Source organism: Dreissena polymorpha, chromosome 15 (assembly GCF_020536995.1).
Source record: "Dreissena polymorpha isolate Duluth1 chromosome 15, UMN_Dpol_1.0, whole genome shotgun sequence".
Lineage (NCBI taxonomy): Eukaryota > Metazoa > Mollusca > Bivalvia > Myida > Dreissenidae > Dreissena > Dreissena polymorpha.
Window position 1 is genome coordinate 2,436,127 of NC_068369.1, and position 21,982 is coordinate 2,458,108.

Consider the following 21,982-nt stretch of genomic DNA (forward strand, 5'->3'; position numbering starts at 1 on the left):
CGGGGGTATAAAAATGGTTCGAAAATGTGACATTTTGTGTTTGTTCACTTCATAAGTCAGGTAAAAAATACAGACAATTGGAAAATCAACTTCAATAAAATTGCGACCCCATCAAATTTATTTCAGATTCTGTGACGCAACTATATTGATTAACATGTTCATTATAATAAACAAACCCGATATTATAGTAGTTAAAAATAGTTTTACCTTGCAATTTGATAATTAGTAATAATCCAACAACACACTGTGCCATTATTTACGATATATGTGTTTAGGAATTTTGTAAACACAAGCATCCGCCATTGTAAGGAACTGTACATGAAGTTTGTAAATCGGAACTGATCGGTATTTCTCGGAAAATCATAGATAAATGTATTCGTCGTTTTAATGCTTAGGCTGAGTAATTATGGCCAATCAGAACAAAACTTACGTAAAACACTTGCTAAATTAAACGTTAAACTCCACCTCCGTTCTCTGCAAAAGATTCGAAAGGCGAAGCTATGCACGTGCTTTTATTTAATTGGACGATTGCCATTAATGAACATACGATTGGTTCAGCAGGTTGATTGCTAGACAAAGGAAGCCAATATTGTCGGTGAGAAATTTGTCGCTTTATGGCTTTAGACAGGAAGCGGCTTTCCTTTAATGACGTCAAACTGTCAATTCACGCAGAGTGCAAATTTTACTAACTCTTTGTTTATAATTCCCGTAAAAAAAACACACTTGCTAACATTAAACTTTGGTTTAAATTATCAAAATAAAGCAGAAATTTAAAGTTGACAAATATGATTTAATTAATTCGCGTCAGTTAAAAAAGAATTTTTGCGCTGTTAATCAACGAGTTTTCGTGACAACAACAACTTTAACAACAACCATTACCGCGACGACGCAAGGATCGCTCTACCTCGATTTTTTTTTTTTCATGAACGATCTCGTAAGTCGCGACTGTAATTTTAATCATTTTTTGGAGGAAAAAATCTCAACTTATGACTGTATTTTTACGGTACATGTATTTGCAACCTGTCATCTGCCCTAATGTACTTTCAGAACACTCAGAAATGGCTGACAGAACAGAAGAAGCTCCTGAAACAGTCTGACGAGGTTGACTATGATGTAGAAGGTAGTACTACCATCTTTGTGTATTGGCTGGGTCTCTTAAGTAAACTTGTCATATTATTACCTGTAGGACCATGCCATTCTTTATGGGTCTTGCAATGTGTGCATTTATGTACTCTATCCATAAACTTACCTAACCATTATCAGTAAATGTGTGCTTTTTTGTCATTTAAACACATATTTAGTTTGTTAAAATGACAAAAGTACTGTATTAAAATTAAAGATATATGATTAGGGGAATGCTTCAATTCCCATTTAAATAAGTTTTAATCTGTGCAGGTATTAGATTATTCTTTATTAGAAGTAAACTTATTTCTATTAGTGTATTGGTATATGAGGAATGGTTTGCAGCCTTTTTGTTTTACTTTTTCAGCATATGCGAAACAGTTAGATGCTCTATTAGGAAGTAAAATAGAGGAACTTGTTAAACTGAAAGGTTTGTACATATGTCTTGTATAAAGGGCTTGTAAAAAGGGGGCATGAATGTTCTCACTATGTGGTAATCTTATGCAAGAACAAATGTGTTGTGGGTGTCAGATATAAATCTATGTATTCATGACTTTTGTATAAATTATGGCCTTTTGAAAGAAAGTGCAAGAAAGTAATAATTTGTGGAAAAAAAACAGTCAATTTTAGTATGGCGTGCATTTGGGGTCCAGGTGTGGTTTTGGCTCAATAGCTGAAAACTTATATATATTGTTATGCTTAATCATACAAATATATCTTATATTAAGACCTTGCTTTGGATTGCATTTGAAATGGGTGTGTGCACTGTCACAGAAATTTAAATAGAAGATTCGTTTCCAATTATTAACTCTAGAACAATATGGGCCTTGCTCAGGGATCAAGAGGCTTAATGGATGTGAGGAAATGGTCGTCCCAGATTAGCGTGCGCAATCAGCACTGCTTATCAGGGACAACACTTTCTGCCTAAACTGTATTTTTGCAAAAAAGACACTTCATTAAACTTAAAATAACATAAAAGCGGAAAGTGTTGTCCCTGATTAGCAAAACAGAATAGAACAGAACAGTTTATTCAGACTTGCGCATGTAAAGTCATTTACCTACATATACAATTACAGTATGCGTTTGGAGAATAAAAAACAACAACATACATCATTAAGAACAAAGATCAACTAACATTATTGTTTATATTGAGACCTTGCCTGGAATTGTATGTTGGGAAGTGGGTTTAATGTCACCTTAAACACACAAAGTAAAGGGTATAATGGAAGTTTTTTATCAGTAACTGTAAACATTAGAAGAATTTGACACGTGTGTGTGGTATTTCTTTAGTTCTTATTTATGTATTTCATGAATGTTGGTAAGTTCTATCATTGTAACTATTTCTTTGTGTACGGAGAAAGTTGCTTACTTCTGTGCAATGTTTGTTTGTTACCAGAGAAAGTTGCAAACTTCCGTGCTGACATACAAGAGGAGGAAACACTGAGCAAGAACATGAAAGCCAACAAGAAGAAATGAGGGTCATGAATGAGCACATCATGTTCAATGTCTGTCCCATCATTCTCATATCGGGCATCATGCTCCTAACTGTTTGCACACGTCCACTTGCACATGGCTGGATCTGTATTCAGATCTCAGTGCCATCTTAGTGCAGTCTGAAATTAACATTGTAGTATTATTATTTACACAGTTTTTTGTGGAGCTTTTATATAATGCGAGATGTGTTGTGGGAGAACCAAAGTGCATTGGCTTATCTGGAGACAAAAGGTTTCCCACCACATGCCTCATGTATAATAGTGTTGACAGTGACATTGTAAAATCTGAATCTCTTAAATAGCAATCTTGACATGTTCATATTGAGCTGTATGTATCAATAGCGGGTCTATGCTTGTATTGTGTAGTTTACTGTCAGAAGAGGAAAATTACCTATTGGGAGCTAGACACTGTTACCAGCATATGGACAAAGAAGATTGATAGCTTTGTCCTGTGTTTAAATGATAATATTGTCTGGCATTAGTTGTTTATACATTTCAAAGCTTGTTTGTGTCAGACTTCTTAAAGTGTCCTGCATAAGCCGACTGTAATGTATGCAATTTCTGTGTTCATTCATCAGTTATACTGGTGTCTTAGCCAGTTTTCCTTGGTCAGCCTTGGCGTATTAATGTCTGCTCCGGCCTATGCTTTGTGATTTGTTTGGATGTCTAACTGGGATACTATTATAATCAGTCTTCGCAACTTGCATGAGAGTAATAGATGCCTGAATAGGAAAAAATATTGGAAAACTATTTCAAATGTTATGTGAGTTTATGTACCAATAGAAGGGTGCAGTTCAGCCCTTGCTTGTGTGCAAATGTTTTATTTAAAAAAAAACTCATGACAATTATATGCCAGATTAAATTTAGAATATGTTATTGATCAATATTGATTCTTGAAAAGGTTTAACTTTTTTGTCTTGATATTTTTTTCTATGAAATACAGGAAGATCATTACCGCCATGAGCATAAGGCAATAACACAATTACATGTACGCAGTTGTGTTACTTTAGAGCAAAGTTATTATTAGGTTTTTACCATTGGTCAATATTTATAACATTAAACAAGTGATCACCATTGCCTTAGCCTGTATGGCAGAGTTTTATACACTTGATGTAATGGTCTGTGAAAATATGATTTTATTGTATACTATAATGTACAATATATTTCAAGTATAGCCAATTGATCAAAATGATTATCATATTGTCTATTTCAAGGCAGAATGATTCATCATGATATGTGCACATGAGACTTATATAGTCTTATATGGCTATGAAGTGCCAATATGTTTTGATAGTTTCCTATTTTTTTTAGTGAATTTTCAGATATATACTCCACATTTAAAAGTACACTACAATTTTATTATTTACTTGTTTCAAATGTAAATACTGTCATTTTCTACACTTTGTACCGCTTATTAATTTATGCATTTATGTATATTGCCATCTGCTGGTTTATTTGAATATGTTGAGCACAGTTGTATGGATGATGTAGAAACAAACACAAAAACTTATGGGTTTTAAAAATGGTTGTATCACTTTATTTGATAGTATGACAGTATATATCATACCCCTGTATTTCATGTAGATGGAATTTCAATTGATTGTTCACAGAAACCTGTGCATTTGGAAAACGTCTCCAATGCTGTAAATATATGTAGCACAGGCAGGTGATATTAATTGTAGTATTTTTTTTTATTATGTGATGTATTGTTGTTAGTTTTCATTTACAAATACTACCATTTGTCTCTCTATGGCATAGATTTCATGTCTATGTATATGAATAAATCATAATAAAATATTGTAATGCACGTGTGCATCTCTTTTATAGTTGTTTATGCAGTCTTCGTCCCATATTATAAAATTAGACAATGATTTTTAGAAAAATAATGTATATAACAAGTTCTCTGCAGTTGTTCATTTTGATATGAAAAAACAACAACACAATTTAACCCATTTATGCCTAGCGCCTAGAAAAAAGGCCTTTGCAAACAGCTTAGACCCAGATGAGACGCCGCATGATGTGGCATCTCATCAGGGTCTACGATGTTTGCTTAAAGGAATTTATGTAAGAAATATTCTAAATATAGAAATAAATATACTAGGCATCCCTAATTGTGGAAATAAATTGATCAAATTTAGAAGGATGGGAGAGTCCACTAGGCATAAATGGGTTAAACAAATACATTTAGACAGAAGGCAAGATTGAAGCAGGATTTACTACAGAATCAGGCTTCCCCTTGCCCACAGGCCAACTCACTTTTGGCATCTACTTTGCCTCAAGTGAAAAAAGGTTGTCCTTAAAGTCAATGTTTATTTAAACTTAAATGCATGCAGTACAAGATTTATCTTGGCAAACAATTACATGTATTAAGCTAAATCATTTTGTGAATAATTTTAACAGACACAAATTGAGGTAAGATATAATATAAAACATTCAGACATGTTTTATTTTTCTGATACTTATACACTACAAATATCACAGGTTGAAATAAAAGTAGAAAATAAAACTTCACTTAATTGCTTTTCTTGCTTAAAACGGTTCTCATTATCCATTTTTTTGGAAGTATATCCTTGAGGATCTTACAAATGGAGCCTTGCACATACACTATAGTAACCTTGTATTTTTCACCTTGTCGGAATATTATAGGGTTGGAAAAGGTTGAATGCTCCTTTTTTGTGATACCTTTTAAATTATGTTTGCTTATTAACTAGCATTTATAGCTGTTTTGATTTGGAAAAATTCTTTGGAATTAACTAAATCAGTTTAAATGTAAATGATACAAGATAATATCCAAAATTAAATTATAAATGCAAAATATGATACCATGGCAATATCACTTTGATAATTGACTTTTCCTGATGGGCTGACCTACTTTTGAGAATCAAATGTCCCTATGAATTTTAACAAGGCACAGGCAAGTAGGCATCCACTTGAGTATTCTCATGTTTTTGACAATTAAATTTTTACAGATGTTTATTAATTATTTTAAAATGTATTTAGGATGTTTCACATTCTAATTAAACTCTTTTGAGTAATATACCAGATATTCGCAGTGTTTAGACATTAATATATACAACTCATTTCATGTTAAAATATGTGCTCACATTTAAACATGAAACTATAAGGTTTATCATTACCACTAGTTTGATTTGATGCAGTCAATTTATCATTTTCAATTTGCTTTAACTTACATTATGTAAATCATGTCGTTGGTTTGTTTGTTTTGTTATTGCCCCCCCCCCCCCCCCCACTAACAGTAATGAGGGAGTAGCAGGTTTTTGGGAGTGCATGTCCTGTCAGTCATTGTCAAACTCTTTTAAACTGTATTTTTAATTGTAACTCATTTATATTTCGTCTAATTTATTTATGCAATTACTTGTAGTTAATAGCTATTATAGGGTGTGTTTGTCAAAACATGTAAACAGTGCAAAGTAAAGTAAAGTACAGGCTGATATTGTAATCTAGCTACATGTATGTATATATAAACTGTATAAGATTATGGTTTGCTCATAATAGCTTGTAATGATTATTTATTTGTTCAAAAGTGATTAATCCCGTAATAAAGAATCTGCGATAATGACATGTCTTTGAAACATTGGTGGCGATTAAATGGGGGCCACAGTTAAATGCGCTTTTTATGCCATGCATATTACATATTGTGTCCAGACAACTGTCTTGAAGTTTTTAATAACAAGACAGTGTTCAATAAAAAATACAAAAATAGTATGTTTTATCTTTTTATAAGCAAAGATATTACTGCTGGACTTTGTTGTTTCAAACATGCCTATGATGAAGAAAGAACTTCGTTACAATAACTATTTGGGGGGGATAAATGCTGTGGCATGGAAAAAACGGTCTATTGCTACATGCGTCCAGGTTAGCTCCAGACGATGCGCAGTTTGGTAAGGATCTAACCTGTCGGCTGAGTCCACTGAACCTTATTTTGACTATAAAGCAGACAGACTTGACTGATGTGAAGTCTAGTCGGGAGCTACAATGGCCAAATGTGGAACAAGACCCATTTTGGCATGTGTGGTACTTATAATGACTTGATGAAGCTTAACTGTGGTGGCGTAGTGGTCACTGTGTCTGTCTAACTATCCTGTGGTCCCAGGTTCGATCACCATTCTTTGAGAGTTCTTAAGATATTTTCGCATACATGGATATTCTGTGTGCATGTTATACTCGAAGAAAAAGATGATGCGATTTGTTTGAGAATGACTGTGCGTACATAAAATCTGGATCCTGTGAAATCTAAACAAGGGCTGTTTGTAAAACATGCATGCCCCCATATGGGCTGTCAGTTGTAGTGGAATCCATTGTGTGAATACGTTTTTTGTCATTGTGACCTTGACCTTTGACCTAGTGACCTGAAAATCAATAGGGGTCATCTGCCAGTCATGATCAATGTACCTATGAAGTTTCATGATCCTAGGCCTAAGTATTCTTGAGTTATCCGGAAACCATTTTACTGTTTCGAGTCACTGTGACCTTGACCTTTGACCTAGTGACCTGAAAATTGATATGGGTCATCTGCCAGTCATGATCAATGTACCTATTAAGTTTCATGATCCTAGGCGTAAGCATTCTTGAGTTATTATCCGGAAACTATTTAACTGTTTCGAGTCACTGTGACCTTTGACCTAGTGACCTGAAAATCAATAGGGGTCATCTGCCAGTCATGATCAATGTTCCTATGAAGTTTCATGATCCAAGGCGTAAGCATTCTTGAGTTATCATCTGGAAACCATTTTACTGTTTCGAGTCACTGTGATCTTGACCTTTGACCTAGTGACCTGAAAATCAAGAGGGGTCATCTGCCAGTCATGATCAATGTACCTATGAAGTTTCATGATCCTAGGTATAAGCATTCTTGAGTTATCATCCAGAAACCATTTTACTATTTTGAGTCACTGTGACCTTGACCTTTGACCTAGTGACCTGAAAATCAATAGGGGTCATCTGCCAGTCATGATCAATGTACCTATGAAGTTTCATGATCCTAGGCCTAAGTGTTTTTGAGTTATCATCCGGAAACCATCTGGTGGACGGACTGACCGACATACCAACATGAGCAGAACAATATACCCCCTCTTCTTCAAAGGGGGCCATAAACAGAACTTTATTTAATAAATGAATAAATACGTTTATGTTGAAAGAGCTGCTTATGATGAATATGCATTTTTTTAAATCTCTGACCAAAATTGTGGTTGGTATGGATACAGAAACATTGAATCCTAAAATCCACAATCTTGCATTAATAAATGTACTTTTAGTAGTTCCCTAAAACTTCTGGAGTTCCTGTTCTTACTCTTGACGACACAGTTGAGGACTGGTGTATTGTCTATGACAAGCTTTTGTTATATTAGTAATGCCCCCCTTCAAAGAAGAGGGGGTATATTGCTTTGCTCATGTCGGTCAGTCTGTCGGTCCGTCCACCAGGTGGTTGTCAGACGATAACTCAAGAACGCTTGGGCCTAGGATCATGAAACTTCATAGGTACATTGATCATGACTCGCAGATGACCCCTATTGATTTTTAGGTCAAAGGTCAAGGTCACGGTGGCCAGAAATAGTAAAATGGTTTTTGAATGATAACTCAAGAACGCATTCGCCTAGGATCATGAAACTTCATGGGTAGATTGATCATGACTTGCAGATGACCCCTATTGATTTTGAGGTCACTAGGTCAAAGGTCAAGGTCACGGTGACCCGAAATAGTAAAATGGTTTCGGGATGATAACTCAAGAACGCATACGCCTAGGATCATGAAACTTCATGGGTAGATTGATCATGACTTGCAGATGACCCCTATTGATTTTGTGGTCACTAGGTCAAAGGTCAAGGTGACCCGAAATAGTAAAATGGTTTCCGGTTGATAACTCAAGAACGCATACGCCTAGGATCATGAAACTTCATGGGTAGATTGATCATGACTCGCAGATGACCCCTATTGATATTTAGGTCACTAGGTCAAAGGTCAAGGTCACAGTGACCCGAAATAGTAAAATGGTTTTCAGATGATAACTCAAGAACGCATACGCCTAGGATCATGAAACTTCATAGGTAGATTGATCATGACTTGCAGATGACCCCTATTGATTTTGAGGTCACAAGGTCAAAGGTCAAGGTGACCCGAAATAGTAAAATGATTTTCGGATGATAACTCAAGAACGCTTTTGCCTAGGATCATGACACTTCATAGGTACATTGATCGTGACCCGCAGATGACCCCTATTGATTTTCAGGTCACTAGGTCAAAGGTCAAGGTCACAGTGACAAAAATCATATTCACACAATGGCTGCCACTACAACGGACAGCCCATATGGGGGGCATGCATGTTTTACAAACGCCCTTGTTTTTTTTTAAACTTGGTGATTGCCACATGAAAGTGACTATTAACCCATTTATGGCTAGCGTCTAGAAAAAAGGCTTTGGCAAACGGCGCAGACCCAGATGAGCATGATGCAGCGTCTCATCAGGGTCTGCGCTGTTTGCTTAAAGAAATTTCTGTAAGAAATATTCTAACAAGAGTTCCGCGGTCGGAGATGACCGCATTGAAGCCGGATTTTTGATTTAAATGACAGGAAAGTACCTTTCGTGTTTTTGTCAATGCAATACTTAAATTACTGAAATATAAGAACTTTAACATTTTTACATTCAAGGTCACAGTGACCTTGACCTTAGAATGAATGACCTTGAAATGACCAGTGGTCATCTAAGTGTGCTTGCAAACCTTCATGTCAAGTTTGAAGACTCTATGTCCAAGCATACCAAAGTTATAACAATTTTAACATTTTAACATTTAAGGTCACAGTGACCTTGACCTTCAAATGAATGACATTGAAATGACCAGTGGTCATCTTCTAGTACTGGCCAATCTTTATTTCAAGTTTGAAGACTCTAGGTACAAGCATACCAAAGTTATAACATGAAATAAGAACTTTAACATTTTTACATTCAAGGTCACAGTGACCTTGACCTTCAAATGAATGACCTTGAAATGTCCAGTGGTTACTTACTAGTTCTGGCCAACCTTCATGTCAAGTTTCAAGACTCTAGGTCCAAGCATACCAAAGTTATAACAACTTTAACATTTTTACATTCAAGGTCACAGTGACCTTGACCTTCAAATGAATGACCTTGAAATGTCCAGTGGTTACTTACTAGTTCTGGCCAACCTTCATGTCAAGTTTCAAGACTCTAGGTCCAAGCATACCAAAGTTATAACAACTTTAACATTTTTATATTGAAGGTCACAGTGACCTTCACCTTCAAATGAATGACCTTGAAATGACCAGTGGTCATCTGTTAATCCTGGCCAACCTTCATGTCAAGTTTGAAGACTCTAGGTCCAAGCATACCAAAGTTATACCATGAAATAAGAACTTTAACATTTTTACATTCAAGGTCACAGTGACCTTGACCTTCAAATGAATGACCTTGAAATGACCAGTGGTTACTAACTAGTTATGGCCAACCTTCATGTCAAGTTTCAAGACTCTAGGTCCAAGCATACCAAAGTTATAACAACTTAAACATTTTTTATATTGAAGGTCACAGTGACCTTGACCTTCAAATGAATGACCTTGAAATGACCAGTGGTCATCTGTTAATCCTGGCCAACCTTCATGTCAAGTTTGAAGACTCTAGGTCCAAGCATACCAAAGTTATACCATGAAATAAGAACTTTAACATTTTCGAGCACGCCGCCACCCCGCCCGCCCGCCCGCCCCCCCGCCCGCCCGACAACATCAATCTATAAGCCGAGATTTTTTCGAAAAAAATCCGGCTAAAAATAGAAATAAATATACCAGACATCTCTAATTTTGGAAATGAATTGATCCAATTTAGGATGGGAGAGTCCACTCTACATAAATGGGTTAACAAAAAAGTCTGACTTAGCCTATACTACTCGCCAAAATGTCGACATCCCCATAATTTCTCTGGTTAAGGTAAACACGCATTCCATTCCTCTGACTTGCTATTAACAAGAATTAAGACCTTTGTAATTAAAAATAGGGTGAGGTCACTGATTCTACTAAATGTATTTAATTGAAACTTCTCAAATGTGTTTGGGTCATTGCAACTAGTCACTGACCAAGTTCAATCGACATTCAATTTAGCAGAATGAGGCGATTGTTGACCGTGCAGCATCTCCATACCACTGTTTCTACTACAGGTATTCAATGGAAACTTAACAAGTGTTCAGGATCATTGTGTAAGGTTTACTTACCAAGTTCCATAACTTAGACCTGCAATTTATATCAATTTTGCCCTTTGTGTACTTAAAGAATTTTGGTTTACGTTTGCAAACAACTTCTCCATATCTTGTTATATACATGTATATATATTTCATATATTGAAATAACACTTAACAGAGGAACATTCACTGAGACCAATAACTTTGACCAGATTTATACAGGATAATACCCCATTTTGTATTTATTAACACCCATTGAAGGTTTACATTTAAGATAACATATAGGTTGAGGTTTTCATGCAGCAGATATTCAATTGAAACTGAACACATTTTGGAGATTGTCATGGGACATGGGAGCTCACTGACCAACTTAACAACTCTAACCTGCAATTAGGCAGAATTCCCTGTTATGTAGTTTAAAAAATCAAGTAAACATTTGCATTTAACAATTATCTCAAGTTGACATGAAGACCTAACATGCAGTTGTATTTGGGGCCAGTCATGGTCGATGTTGCTTATAAATAACCAAGATTGTGCTCAATTACTTCAGTTTTCGTTGGTACGATACAGGCTGATCAAGCAAGAGCAAGTAGTCAAAGTAAGTGTTACAATATGTAGTTTCCCCTCAATATTTCCTTATTGGATGGAAGAATTAGTTTTAAATATTTGAGTTGGTAGCTTACATTATAGACCTTTGTTGTCATTGCTTTTGGGGTGAGTGGGATCAAGGTGCTTGTTACTTAAAATATAAAGTTTCATATCAACTACCTAAATTAGGATGGAGATATTGCGATGTCATTTTGTTTTCAGGTAGGTGACATAAATCAGTTGAATAACTCCAGTCTGGAGGAGGTATTGTGCTTTGATTTTCTGTGTATATAGCTTGGTGCAGACCTCAATTGCTTAGATAAATTTGCTTAAATTGATTGACTAAAATTTAAACATCTTATTTTTAAGCAAACCTTTGTCAAATTTAGTCTTTAAATTTATATTAATCTTTTATTTGTCATTCACTATAAAACTGCTATAAATATTCAACTTCAATTATGTCTTTGGTTATATCAAGTGAAGGCCAGAAAGTTATCATTATACTTTAGAGGAAGAATAGTGGAGAACACTGGGAACAATTCTTGTTTCTGAAACCTGCTTGCTTAATACTCTAGTTTGAAAATGTGTGTACAGTTTCTTTTTACTCATTTTGTGGGATGAATAGTAGTAGATCACAAATTTATTCTACATTTTATACTTTCTCAAAACATACCTTAAAACAGCTATTATCTATGTTAAATTATATAAAAAACCACTACAACACTTAGCTCAAGGGAAAGTAAGAAAAACAAAAAGGCAAACAAGGTTTATTTTTATTGCATGTTCTTTAAGACACAAATATTGATAACATGATTTCTTGTATATCTCAAAGCTCTCAAACAATTTTCAGAACACAAATCTGCTGCAAACATGTATCAGTTAGATTTCTGGACACAAATATGGGCACCAACAATGATAACATGAAAAAATCTACAGTTTAGTTGAAATAAATTACGGTACCAGTACGATGTGAAATATGCATGATTTGAAGTATGAAAAACGAAACATTGTAATCTCCAAAACTGTTTGGAAAAAAAGAGACATCATCACATTTGAAATTCTAAATATTTGAATACAGGTTGATGAAATTAAAATATTCAATACATCTTAATAGAAGATAGCAGTGCTTTATATTAAACATTTATTGGTTCTTTGAATACTCATTTGTTTTTAAAATAAAATATAAGTTTCTAAAACAAACTTAAAAAAAAACATGTACAAGTACAAATTATTGCCACAGTTTATACTCTCTTTCTTCCGATGTGTATTGGAAAGAAAAAATATATGGTACTGTGAATAAAGTCAGCAATTATGTACCCCGGAATATTTGATCACTTCTTTTCATCAACGATCATATTTACAGTTACACACTTTTTTTTATATTAGCATCAATGCTTGATTTAGATTTCGCATTTCATTTCTTCAAAAAGACAATGTACTTAGTTAGAATTTTTTCTATCAATACTGATTGAATTACTTTAACCCTTTGCATGCTGGGTAATTTGTCTTCTGCTAAAATGTCGTCTGCTGAATTTCTAAAATAAGCATTTTCTTCAATTTTTTTCAAAGAATACTATCAGAATAGCAAACAGTTTGGATCCTGATGAGACGCCACGTTCTGTGGCGTCTCATCTGGATCCAAACTGTTTGCAAAGGCCTTTAAAATCCGGTTCCAGCGCTTAAAGGGTTAAAGACAAATGCTAAATAAACAAAATTCAATATTGACTGCAGAATTTTTATTCGCAACCAGACAAAGGAATTTAACATGAGTTAATTTAATTTGGACAGAGAGAGCAGGTATTTTTGTATATTTGATGCATTCTTAATAGACAAGAAAACAGCGAATTCTTATTTGTTGTCACATGAATATGAAATAATGATTGGTGTGCTTTTCCCAAGTAGCAGAAAAGGTTAACTAAAACATCCACTTTGATCACGTAAGAAAGTAAAACAATACTTCAATAGTAATTAATATAAATGAAGAAAAGACCACCCCAACAATTAACCAATTTCATTCTATGATAAATATACAAAATAACAAGAACTGAATTTCCATGAAGATTTCTTGTATAATAATATAAACATGAGCGGCTTATACTAATGGAAGTTGACAGCAATTCAATCCCAGGCTAAAATGCGGTTCTGCATAGCAAACCCTGTCTTCTTTCCTCGCTACAGCCATCATTGACAAGTCACACAGGAACCTCACGTGATCTCCACACACGAGACACAAAGTTTTGAAGGGCCAATACAATCTGCATGGCAGAATGCTCCACACTTAGAACAGGCTTTCATTGCTTTGAGGTCACAGCTACAGTCTGTGCTCTGGTCTTTGACAGCTACTTTGACCGGAGCTGAATTCCCTCTATCTGATAATTTCTCTGGAGAGATTATGATGACCTTTTCACTCGGCATAGACTTGTGCACCACAAGGTTTTCTTTCTTGTTCTGGTAAGTCACTGTTTGAGCACTGCCAACGCCACCACCAGGTGCACTCAAAAGGGTGTTAGACCCTGATGTCAGAATTATATGATGAGAATTTGACTTAGACCCGTTTGTTCCTGGAATTATGGCAGCGCCCTTCTTGTTTAAAAAATTCACTTTATCAGAAGGAATTTGCACAATAATATCACCTGAAGAATTAGGTCCTTTATTTGTTAACTTTATTTTTGTTTTTTCCCCCATTTCTTCCAAAGTATTATCGTTTGTCCCTACACTTGCAGAACGCACTATGGTATGCACAGGGGTACTGACTCTCTGCACAGTTTTCTGTTGTGGGGGTGCACTGGCAGCTCTTTGAGGGTTTACAGGGGTCTGTCCCACAGAAATGGTGCCTGCTGCAGATCGTATCAACTGCTGCAGCAGGTTCTGCTGGGCCACTGCCGTGGAACTGATATAGCGGGTGGATGGGACATTAAACACCGCTGGCGATATACCAGTTACTTGGGAAACTGAAGGCGGGGGTAACACTACAAACGAGACTCCACTGGAGTTGACTGCTGCTGATGAAACACTAGCAGCACTAGGCACATTTGTTGAGGTAGCAAACGTCGCAGCAGTGAAAACTTTAACACCTGCGTTCACTGACGGTTTAGGAATCGGAGCATGGGACATTTGCACTGAACCAACCTTAACTGTCTGACTCTGTAGAATCTGAGACACAGTTTTATGAGCCTGGGCGATGTTCGGCTTCAGGTAATTGCCAAAGTTCAAGTCAGAGGACGCTTTCAAGCTTGTTATTAATGGCTTGTGCAGTAGTGAAACACCACCAGATTCTTGATTTTTCTGGCTCAGAATTTTTGCTTGCTCACAAATTTCGAGAGATCGTTTTAAGTTCACACCATCCGCATTTTTCTCCACTTCAGCAGTTTTAGTGGTCTTGGTTCGACTCGGTGACGGTATGACTATACTCTGAGCTTGCTGCTTCACAACCTGAGGTATGGTCACCTCACCCTTTGCCTTCGCAAGCAAGTGGGCAAAAAGCTTTGCTTGAGCTTCTGCCTGTTGCTGATGGGCCTTCGTTTCTGCTTTTATTTGTGCCAGGGTTCGTGTCTGACCCTGGACCTTTGCTTTCGCAGCCTGGGTCTGAGATTTGATTTGAGCAAGTGTCCGTGTCGGCGACTTCATCTCCAAACTTGAAGTACACGCTGACACATCGATCAGCAGTGGTTTAACTTTCTCCTCATACACAGTATTAGGTATCAAACCACTTTGACCTTTTTGCATCCACCCAGCTTGAGACTGGGCACGTATCTGCGCCAATGTGTTTGCATTCGCCTGCGATTGCACAGGCTTTGTCACTACTTCGACCTTCTGTCGTTTTGGAGGGCTACTAACACTGTCTCTGTTCTCCATTCCCACACTAATGACAGGTCTTTTCAAAGCCGCAGGCAGCATATCAGCCACAGTCTTAGGCTGACCAAGTCGAGGTTCAACTTTTAACAGAAGCCCACTATGAGGGTCAGGGCGGGGTGCTGACAACGTCCCCACTGAACTCACACTTTTTGTAACGTTCTGAGATATGGACCTCTGTTTAAGCATGGTGGACACGAGGGTTGTCTTTCGCACCTTGCCAGTGCGAGCTGCCATGTGGGAGGAGTCACCGGACACTTTGTGGACATCGTCTGACTTTGGTACATCACTGATTGTCCTGCAAGGTACATGTGTGTTTGAATTTTAGTCATGATTCACTGTGTAACTTATTAGTAACACAAATTTGCATTAAACTTATTTGAATGAATATAATTACTCATGTGATCACAACAGAAAAGATAACCCCCTTACACAACATGATGAATAATGCTAAAAATGCTTCGTTAGTTAATAAGGGTCTTATTTTCACAGCTTTTGGGACACATTTATAGATTGTTGAACTTAAGATATCACTACCATAAAAATATTGATGAAGTAAGGTGTACATATGATGAGCCTTATAGGACTCATGTGCTAAACGAATAAACAGTATAGTTCCATTACCATAAATTCTTAATTCATACGGCAATGTAACTGATTATTGGATATGATTCGCATGTTATGCCCACAACAAGTTTCAGCACTGTTGATTATAAAATAATCCTAGCAATTCATGGTGTTATTTATTTGAGGATTCAAGTTTGCCATTCTAAGCAACTTTTCATGAAGTTTAGCTCAGCTTAGATGAAACCAACTCAACCAACTGACATAGTGAGAGAGACCAGTTCTACCAAATGCAAATACTACTTCTCGAAAGAAAATGCTAACTGAACCTGTATAATAATTGAAAGGTATGAACACTTACTTTTGTCCCCACACAGGTTCAAAGTGTTTTGCCTGAAATGTAAAATGCAGTTATTCATTTGTTGTAATTAAGTTAAACGTTGCATATATAATTTTATTAAAATTATAACACTTTGGATACACTCAATATCAGAAAATCAATACCCATTTTATTTGTTAATTATTAACAACAAACCGTCGGAGACGGGTGATGCTCCCCAAAGTGTTTTGTTGTCATAAGATTGCACTATATATTTAGATAAAAGGAAACGTCTTGAAGGCACAGTAGTTGGGGGGACAATAATTTTTTTATAAAAAATTTCAAAGGGCCATAACTCTGTGAAAAATCATCCGACCAGAACCCGCTGATAATATGCACGTCTCCTCTTGGTAGTGAAGCTTCCCATAAAGTTTCATTGAATTCCGGTCATTAGTTGCTAAGAAATAGCCCGGACAAGAATTGCACTATATGTACAGTTAATGGAAAATTTCAAAGGGACATAACTCTGTGAAAAATCATCCGACCAGAACCCGCTGATAATATGCACATCTCCTCTTCGTAGTGAAGCTTCCCATAAAAATTCATTGAATTCCGGTCATTAGTTGCTGAGAAATAGCCCGGACAAAAATTGTGCACTGACAGACACACGGACGGACAGACGAAGTGGCGACTATATGCTCCCCCCAAAATAAATTTTGGGGGAGCATAATAAACGAGATATTCCTGGTGTAAGCTGGTTGTTTGAGGAAAAGTATGTTACATTTAATCTGTGTTCAAGTCAACAAAATAGAAACGAAACAACATTTTCATACCATCGCAAAATAACCATCTCATATACATGAGTGCACAATTCAATACAACTAAATTTCTATATACTGTTTACAACATATGAATAACTTTATACAGAGCTTAAAAATGCACATTCAATAGTATTTTACAATGACCATGTAGTTAAGAGACTACATCATAGGTTGGCAAAAGGACAATTTTTTTTCTATGGAAGATTAACAAAAATGTATGCATTATATTTTAACAAACAAGATAACATTTTTTACCAAAAAAAACTTTTTGAAATATCTTTTTATTTTATGATAATCATCATTGGAAAAAAAGAAAAGAAAATGTCACTGGAAAAAAAGAAAAGAAAATGTTAGTAACTTTTTCAATTGATAATGAAGCAAAAACAAGTGGCATTTCAACTACAATCCAAAAATTAAAAGCCTGTTTGTTTTAGTGATAGCACACTTTTTGCTTATAAAAGTTCTAGGTTCAGGCTTAAGGACAGGCACAATCTTATTTTTATCTTTCTTCTTTATTAATATGATTATTCAAAACAAATGTTACAGCTTTGTAAGTAAATTTAATTTTTGACATTTTTCTAAATACAAAATCTTTGAACAAGCCCCTTTAAGTCTTTAGACCTTTCTTTTAGATGTCTGACCCTGAATTCTCAAAAAATATAACCAGTAAATCTGTATAAAGAATAACTTGGTGATTTAAATGATTTTTTTTTAGATTTTTTTTTAACATTGATATTTCTTTACACAATAAACAATCGTTGATAATTATATATAATTTTCGTTTTAAACCTGTTTAAGTTTTACACTAAATATTTTTGCAATTTGGAACAACACATGTATCAATAGAGAACAGATAACCCCACATTCCACTTTAACAAATCCCAACTTTTACTTCTATGTATGACCTTGACCTCCAAAGTAGTAAGACAGGTTCTCCATGCTAAAAGTCGTCTAATCATGGTTAACATTTAGCCCAAGTTTTTTAAATCCATCAATATCTAGCAAAATAATTGCTTGGACAAGAATATTTGGGCAGATGTGCGGGCATTTGGACGGATGCACAAACACACAGTGGGGCTTGCTTGCTATATGCAGCCATCTTCAGGGGAAGCGGATCAGTCTTGTAAAAACAACCTTAACCCATTTATACCTAGTGGACTCTTAGATCCTTCTAAATTGGATCAATTTATTTCCAAAATTAGGGATGTCTAGTATATTTATTTCTATATTTAGAATATTTGTTACAGAAATTATTTTAAGCAAACAGCGCAGACCCTGATGAGACGCCGCATCATGCTGCGTCTGATCTGGGTCTACGCTGTTTGCCAAGGCCTTTTTTCAAGACGCTAGGCATTAATGGGTTAATAATATTGCAGACATTGGGGCCACAAGTTTGATATTGCAGTATGTGTAGGCCTCCTACCTTCCATGGGTCGAGTTCTATCTGCTCCCGCTCCTCCTCCTGCTTCAGTCGCTGCTGATTCTCTGGAGTGAACTCCCCTGAAACCACACATACCGTTTAACATGTATATGTTTGCATTGACAAAATAATCCCTAACGACATGAACATTTATGTCATTCTACAATACAACATAGAAGCATTACTTAAAGCAAATCATTTTGTTGATGCTGTGAATTCATGTTATGCTTTTTATAGTTTTTTGTTTAACATACATAATTGACAGCTAACGTTCGGCTGAATTAAATATTCAACAAGGGCTGTTTGTAAAACATGCATGCCCCCCATATGGGCTGTCCGTTGTAGTGGCAGCCATTGTGTGAATACGATTTTTGTCACTGTGACCTTGACCTTTGACCTAGTGACCTGAAAATCAATAGGGGTCATCTGCGGGTCACAATCAATGTACCTATGAAGTGTCATGATCCTAAGTAAAAGCGTTCTTGAGTTATCATCCGAAAATCATTTTACTATTCCGGGTCACCGTGACCTTGACCTTTGACCTTGTGACCTCAAAATCAATTGGGGTCATCTGCAAGTCTTGATCAATCTACCTATGAAGTTTCATGATCCTAGGCGTATGCGTTCCTGAGTTATCATCCGAAAACCATTTTACTATTTCGGGTCACCGTGACCTTGACCTTTGACCTAGTGACCTCAAAATCAATAGGGGTCATCTGCCAGTCATGATCAATCTACCAATGAAGTTTCATGATCCTAGGCGTATGCGTTCTTGAGTTATCCGGAAACCATTTTACTATTTCGGGTCACCGTGACCTTGACCTTTGACCTAGTGACCTCAAAATCAATAGGGGTCATCTGCAAGTCATGATCAATCTACCCATGAAGTTTCATGATCCTAGGCATATGCGTTCTTGAGTTATCATTCAAAAACCATTTTACTATTTCTGGTCACCGTGACCTTGACCTTTGACCTAGTGACCTCAAAATCAATAGGGGTCATCTGCGAGTCATGATCAATGTACCTATGAAGTTTCATGATCCTAGGCCCAAGCGTTCTTGAGTTATCGTCTGACAACCACCTGGTGGACAGACCGACAGACCGACCGACATGAGCAAAGCAATATACCCCCTCTTCTTCGAAGGGGGGCATAATTAAATAAGTGTTGATTTACATAGATAAGTATATTTGCTGGGCATCATATGTGATGCACAGCCCAAGGCTTTCGAAACCTTGTAACATGAACTTTCCTTTAACAAGAGATGTTTGAACATTTATGCCCCACCCCCTGCAATTAAATCACCCAGTGACCTTTGATATCTTCTCGGGGTCTGTAAGTGCCCAGTGGGAGGCATTTATTGCACTGCATTGGGGTTAAAACACTTATGACAAAGATAAGTACACTAGATAGGGTTTGATTGATGGATCAAATCTGAGACTCTTGAGATTTGATGCCTTTGTATGACCACAAGACAAAAGATTCACTAGCAAAGACTGGTTAGCTATTCAATGTTTATGACACTAGCAAAGACTGGTTAGCTATTCAATGTTTATGACACTAGCAAAGACTGGTTAGCTATTCAATGTTTATGACACTAGCAAAGACTGGTTAGCTATTCAATGTTTATGACACTAGCAAAGACTGGTTAGCTATTCAATGTTTATGAGCCCCATTCTGGGAAAACTAGTCTTAAAGGGATCTTTTCACGGTTTGGTAAATTGACAAAATTGAAAACAAGAGTTCCGCGGTCGGAGATGACCGCATTGAAGCTGGATTTTTGATTTAAATGACAGGAAAGTACCTTTCGTGTTTTTGTCAATGCAATACTTAAATTACTGAAATATTGTTCAAAGGTCAAAATGAAATGTAAGTACTTTTCAAGGCATGAGCAAACCTTGTGTTATGTTTTGAATGCATGCATATACATTAACAACAATAACATTTAAGGTCACAAATATGAACTTGAATTGACAATTAGGAAAGTTTGATCTCAATTTTTTTATTAGCAAATTAGTAACATATTGTTTGAAGTTTCCATCAATTTCATTATCAAATGTAAGAAAATAAACTTAGATGAAATAATACTATTTATTGTTTTGCTTTCACATACCTACACAGAAATCCAGACAGCCTTATGATCACTCCAAAAGGTTTCTATCACACCAGTTCTAGCAGATAGATTAAACATTTTTACATTCAAGGTCACAGTGACCTTGACCTTCAAATGAATGACCTTGAAATGTCCAGTGGTTACTTACTAGTTCTGGCCAACCTTCATGTCAAGTTTCAAGACTCTAGGTCCAAGCATACCAAAGTTATAACAACTTTAACATTTTTACATTCAAGGTCACAGTGACCTTGACCTTCAAATGAATGACCTTGAAATGTCCAGTGGTTACTTACTAGTTCTGGCCAACCTTCATGTCAAGTTTCAAGACTCTAGGTCCAAGCATACCAAAGTTATAACAACTTTAACATTTTTATATTGAAGGTCACAGTGACCTTCACCTTCAAATGAATGACCTTGAAATGACCAGTGGTCATCTGTTAATCCTGGCCAACCTTCATGTCAAGTTTGAAGACTCTAGGTCCAAGCATACCAAAGTTATACCATGAAATAAGAACTTTAACATTTTTACATTCAAGGTCACAGTGACCTTGACCTTCAAATGAATGACCTTGAAATGACCAGTGGTTACTAACTAGTTATGGCCAACCTTCATGTCAAGTTTCAAGACTCTAGGTCCAAGCATACCAAAGTTATAACAACTTTAACATTTTTTATATTGAAGGTCACAGTGACCTTGACCTTCAAATGAATGACCTTGAAATGACCAGTGGTCATCTGTTAATCCTGGCCAACCTTCATGTCAAGTTTGAAGACTCTAGGTCCAAGCATACCAAAGTTATACCATGAAATAAGAACTTTTAACATTTTCGAGCACGCCGCCACCCCGCCCGCCCGCCCCCCCCGCCCGCCCGACAACATCAATCTATAAGCCGAGATTTTTTCGAAAAAAATCCGGCTAAAAATTGTTTCAGATTCGCCAATTTTCGTTTTAGTTATGATATTTGTGAGGAAACAGTATAACTGAACATTTACCATAGTCCAATATAGCCATTATATGTATCTTTGAATGATTTGAAAACCTAAAAATTATAAAGCGTTGCAACGTGAAACAATTGAATAATTTGGAGAGTTCTGTTGTTGTCGTTTAAATTTACGAAACTACAAAGATTGCTTATATAAGGTATAAAATACTTAAACTGTGTATACATGGCGGAATAGCCGAGAGGGCTAATGCGCTTTTACTTCAGACTAACTCCAGGACTCCGGGGGGTCACTGGTTCAAGCCCTGGTACCGGCTACTTTTTTTCCTTTTTTTAATTTTATTCTCGATTTTTTACTGGAGCTTTTAAGATCCAATGTTTACATTTATCAATATAAAGCATTTAATGACAAACTTCAAAATATGCCAAAATCTGTGAAAAGGCCCCTTTAAAGCATGTGCTTAAAGTGTCATCCGAGAAAAGCCTGTGCATTCTGCACAAGCCAATAAGAGAAAACATTTTTGGTTTTTATGGAATATTTTGTTTA

General features: G+C 36.1%; 2 protein-coding genes across 9 annotated transcripts in view; one reads left to right on the top strand and one right to left on the bottom strand.

The window, feature by feature from the left end:
- LOC127859865 (kinesin-like protein KIF2A) overlaps positions 1 to 6,338 on the top strand; it is a 70,675-nt gene extending 64,337 nt beyond the window's left edge. For all 8 annotated transcript variants that reach the window (XM_052397435.1, XM_052397436.1, XM_052397437.1 and 5 more), the window contains 3 exons: positions 1,048 to 1,120; positions 1,490 to 1,552; positions 2,519 to 6,338. In XM_052397435.1, the coding sequence (XP_052253395.1) occupies positions 1,048 to 1,120; positions 1,490 to 1,552; positions 2,519 to 2,598 (216 nt within the window). In that variant the 3' untranslated portion in view covers positions 2,599 to 6,338. The remainder of the gene's footprint in view (positions 1 to 1,047; positions 1,121 to 1,489; positions 1,553 to 2,518) is intronic.
- Positions 6,339 to 12,167: 5,829 nt separating this feature from the next.
- Positions 12,168 to 21,982, bottom strand: part of LOC127860736 (polycomb protein Asx-like) — a 37,899-nt gene continuing 28,084 nt past the window's right edge. The window contains exons 9-11 of the mRNA XM_052399009.1: positions 18,386 to 18,462; positions 16,184 to 16,215; positions 12,168 to 15,556 (exon numbers count right to left, since the gene is read on the bottom strand). Of these exons, the coding sequence (XP_052254969.1) occupies positions 13,612 to 15,556; positions 16,184 to 16,215; positions 18,386 to 18,462 (2,054 nt within the window). The 3' untranslated portion in view covers positions 12,168 to 13,611. The remainder of the gene's footprint in view (positions 15,557 to 16,183; positions 16,216 to 18,385; positions 18,463 to 21,982) is intronic.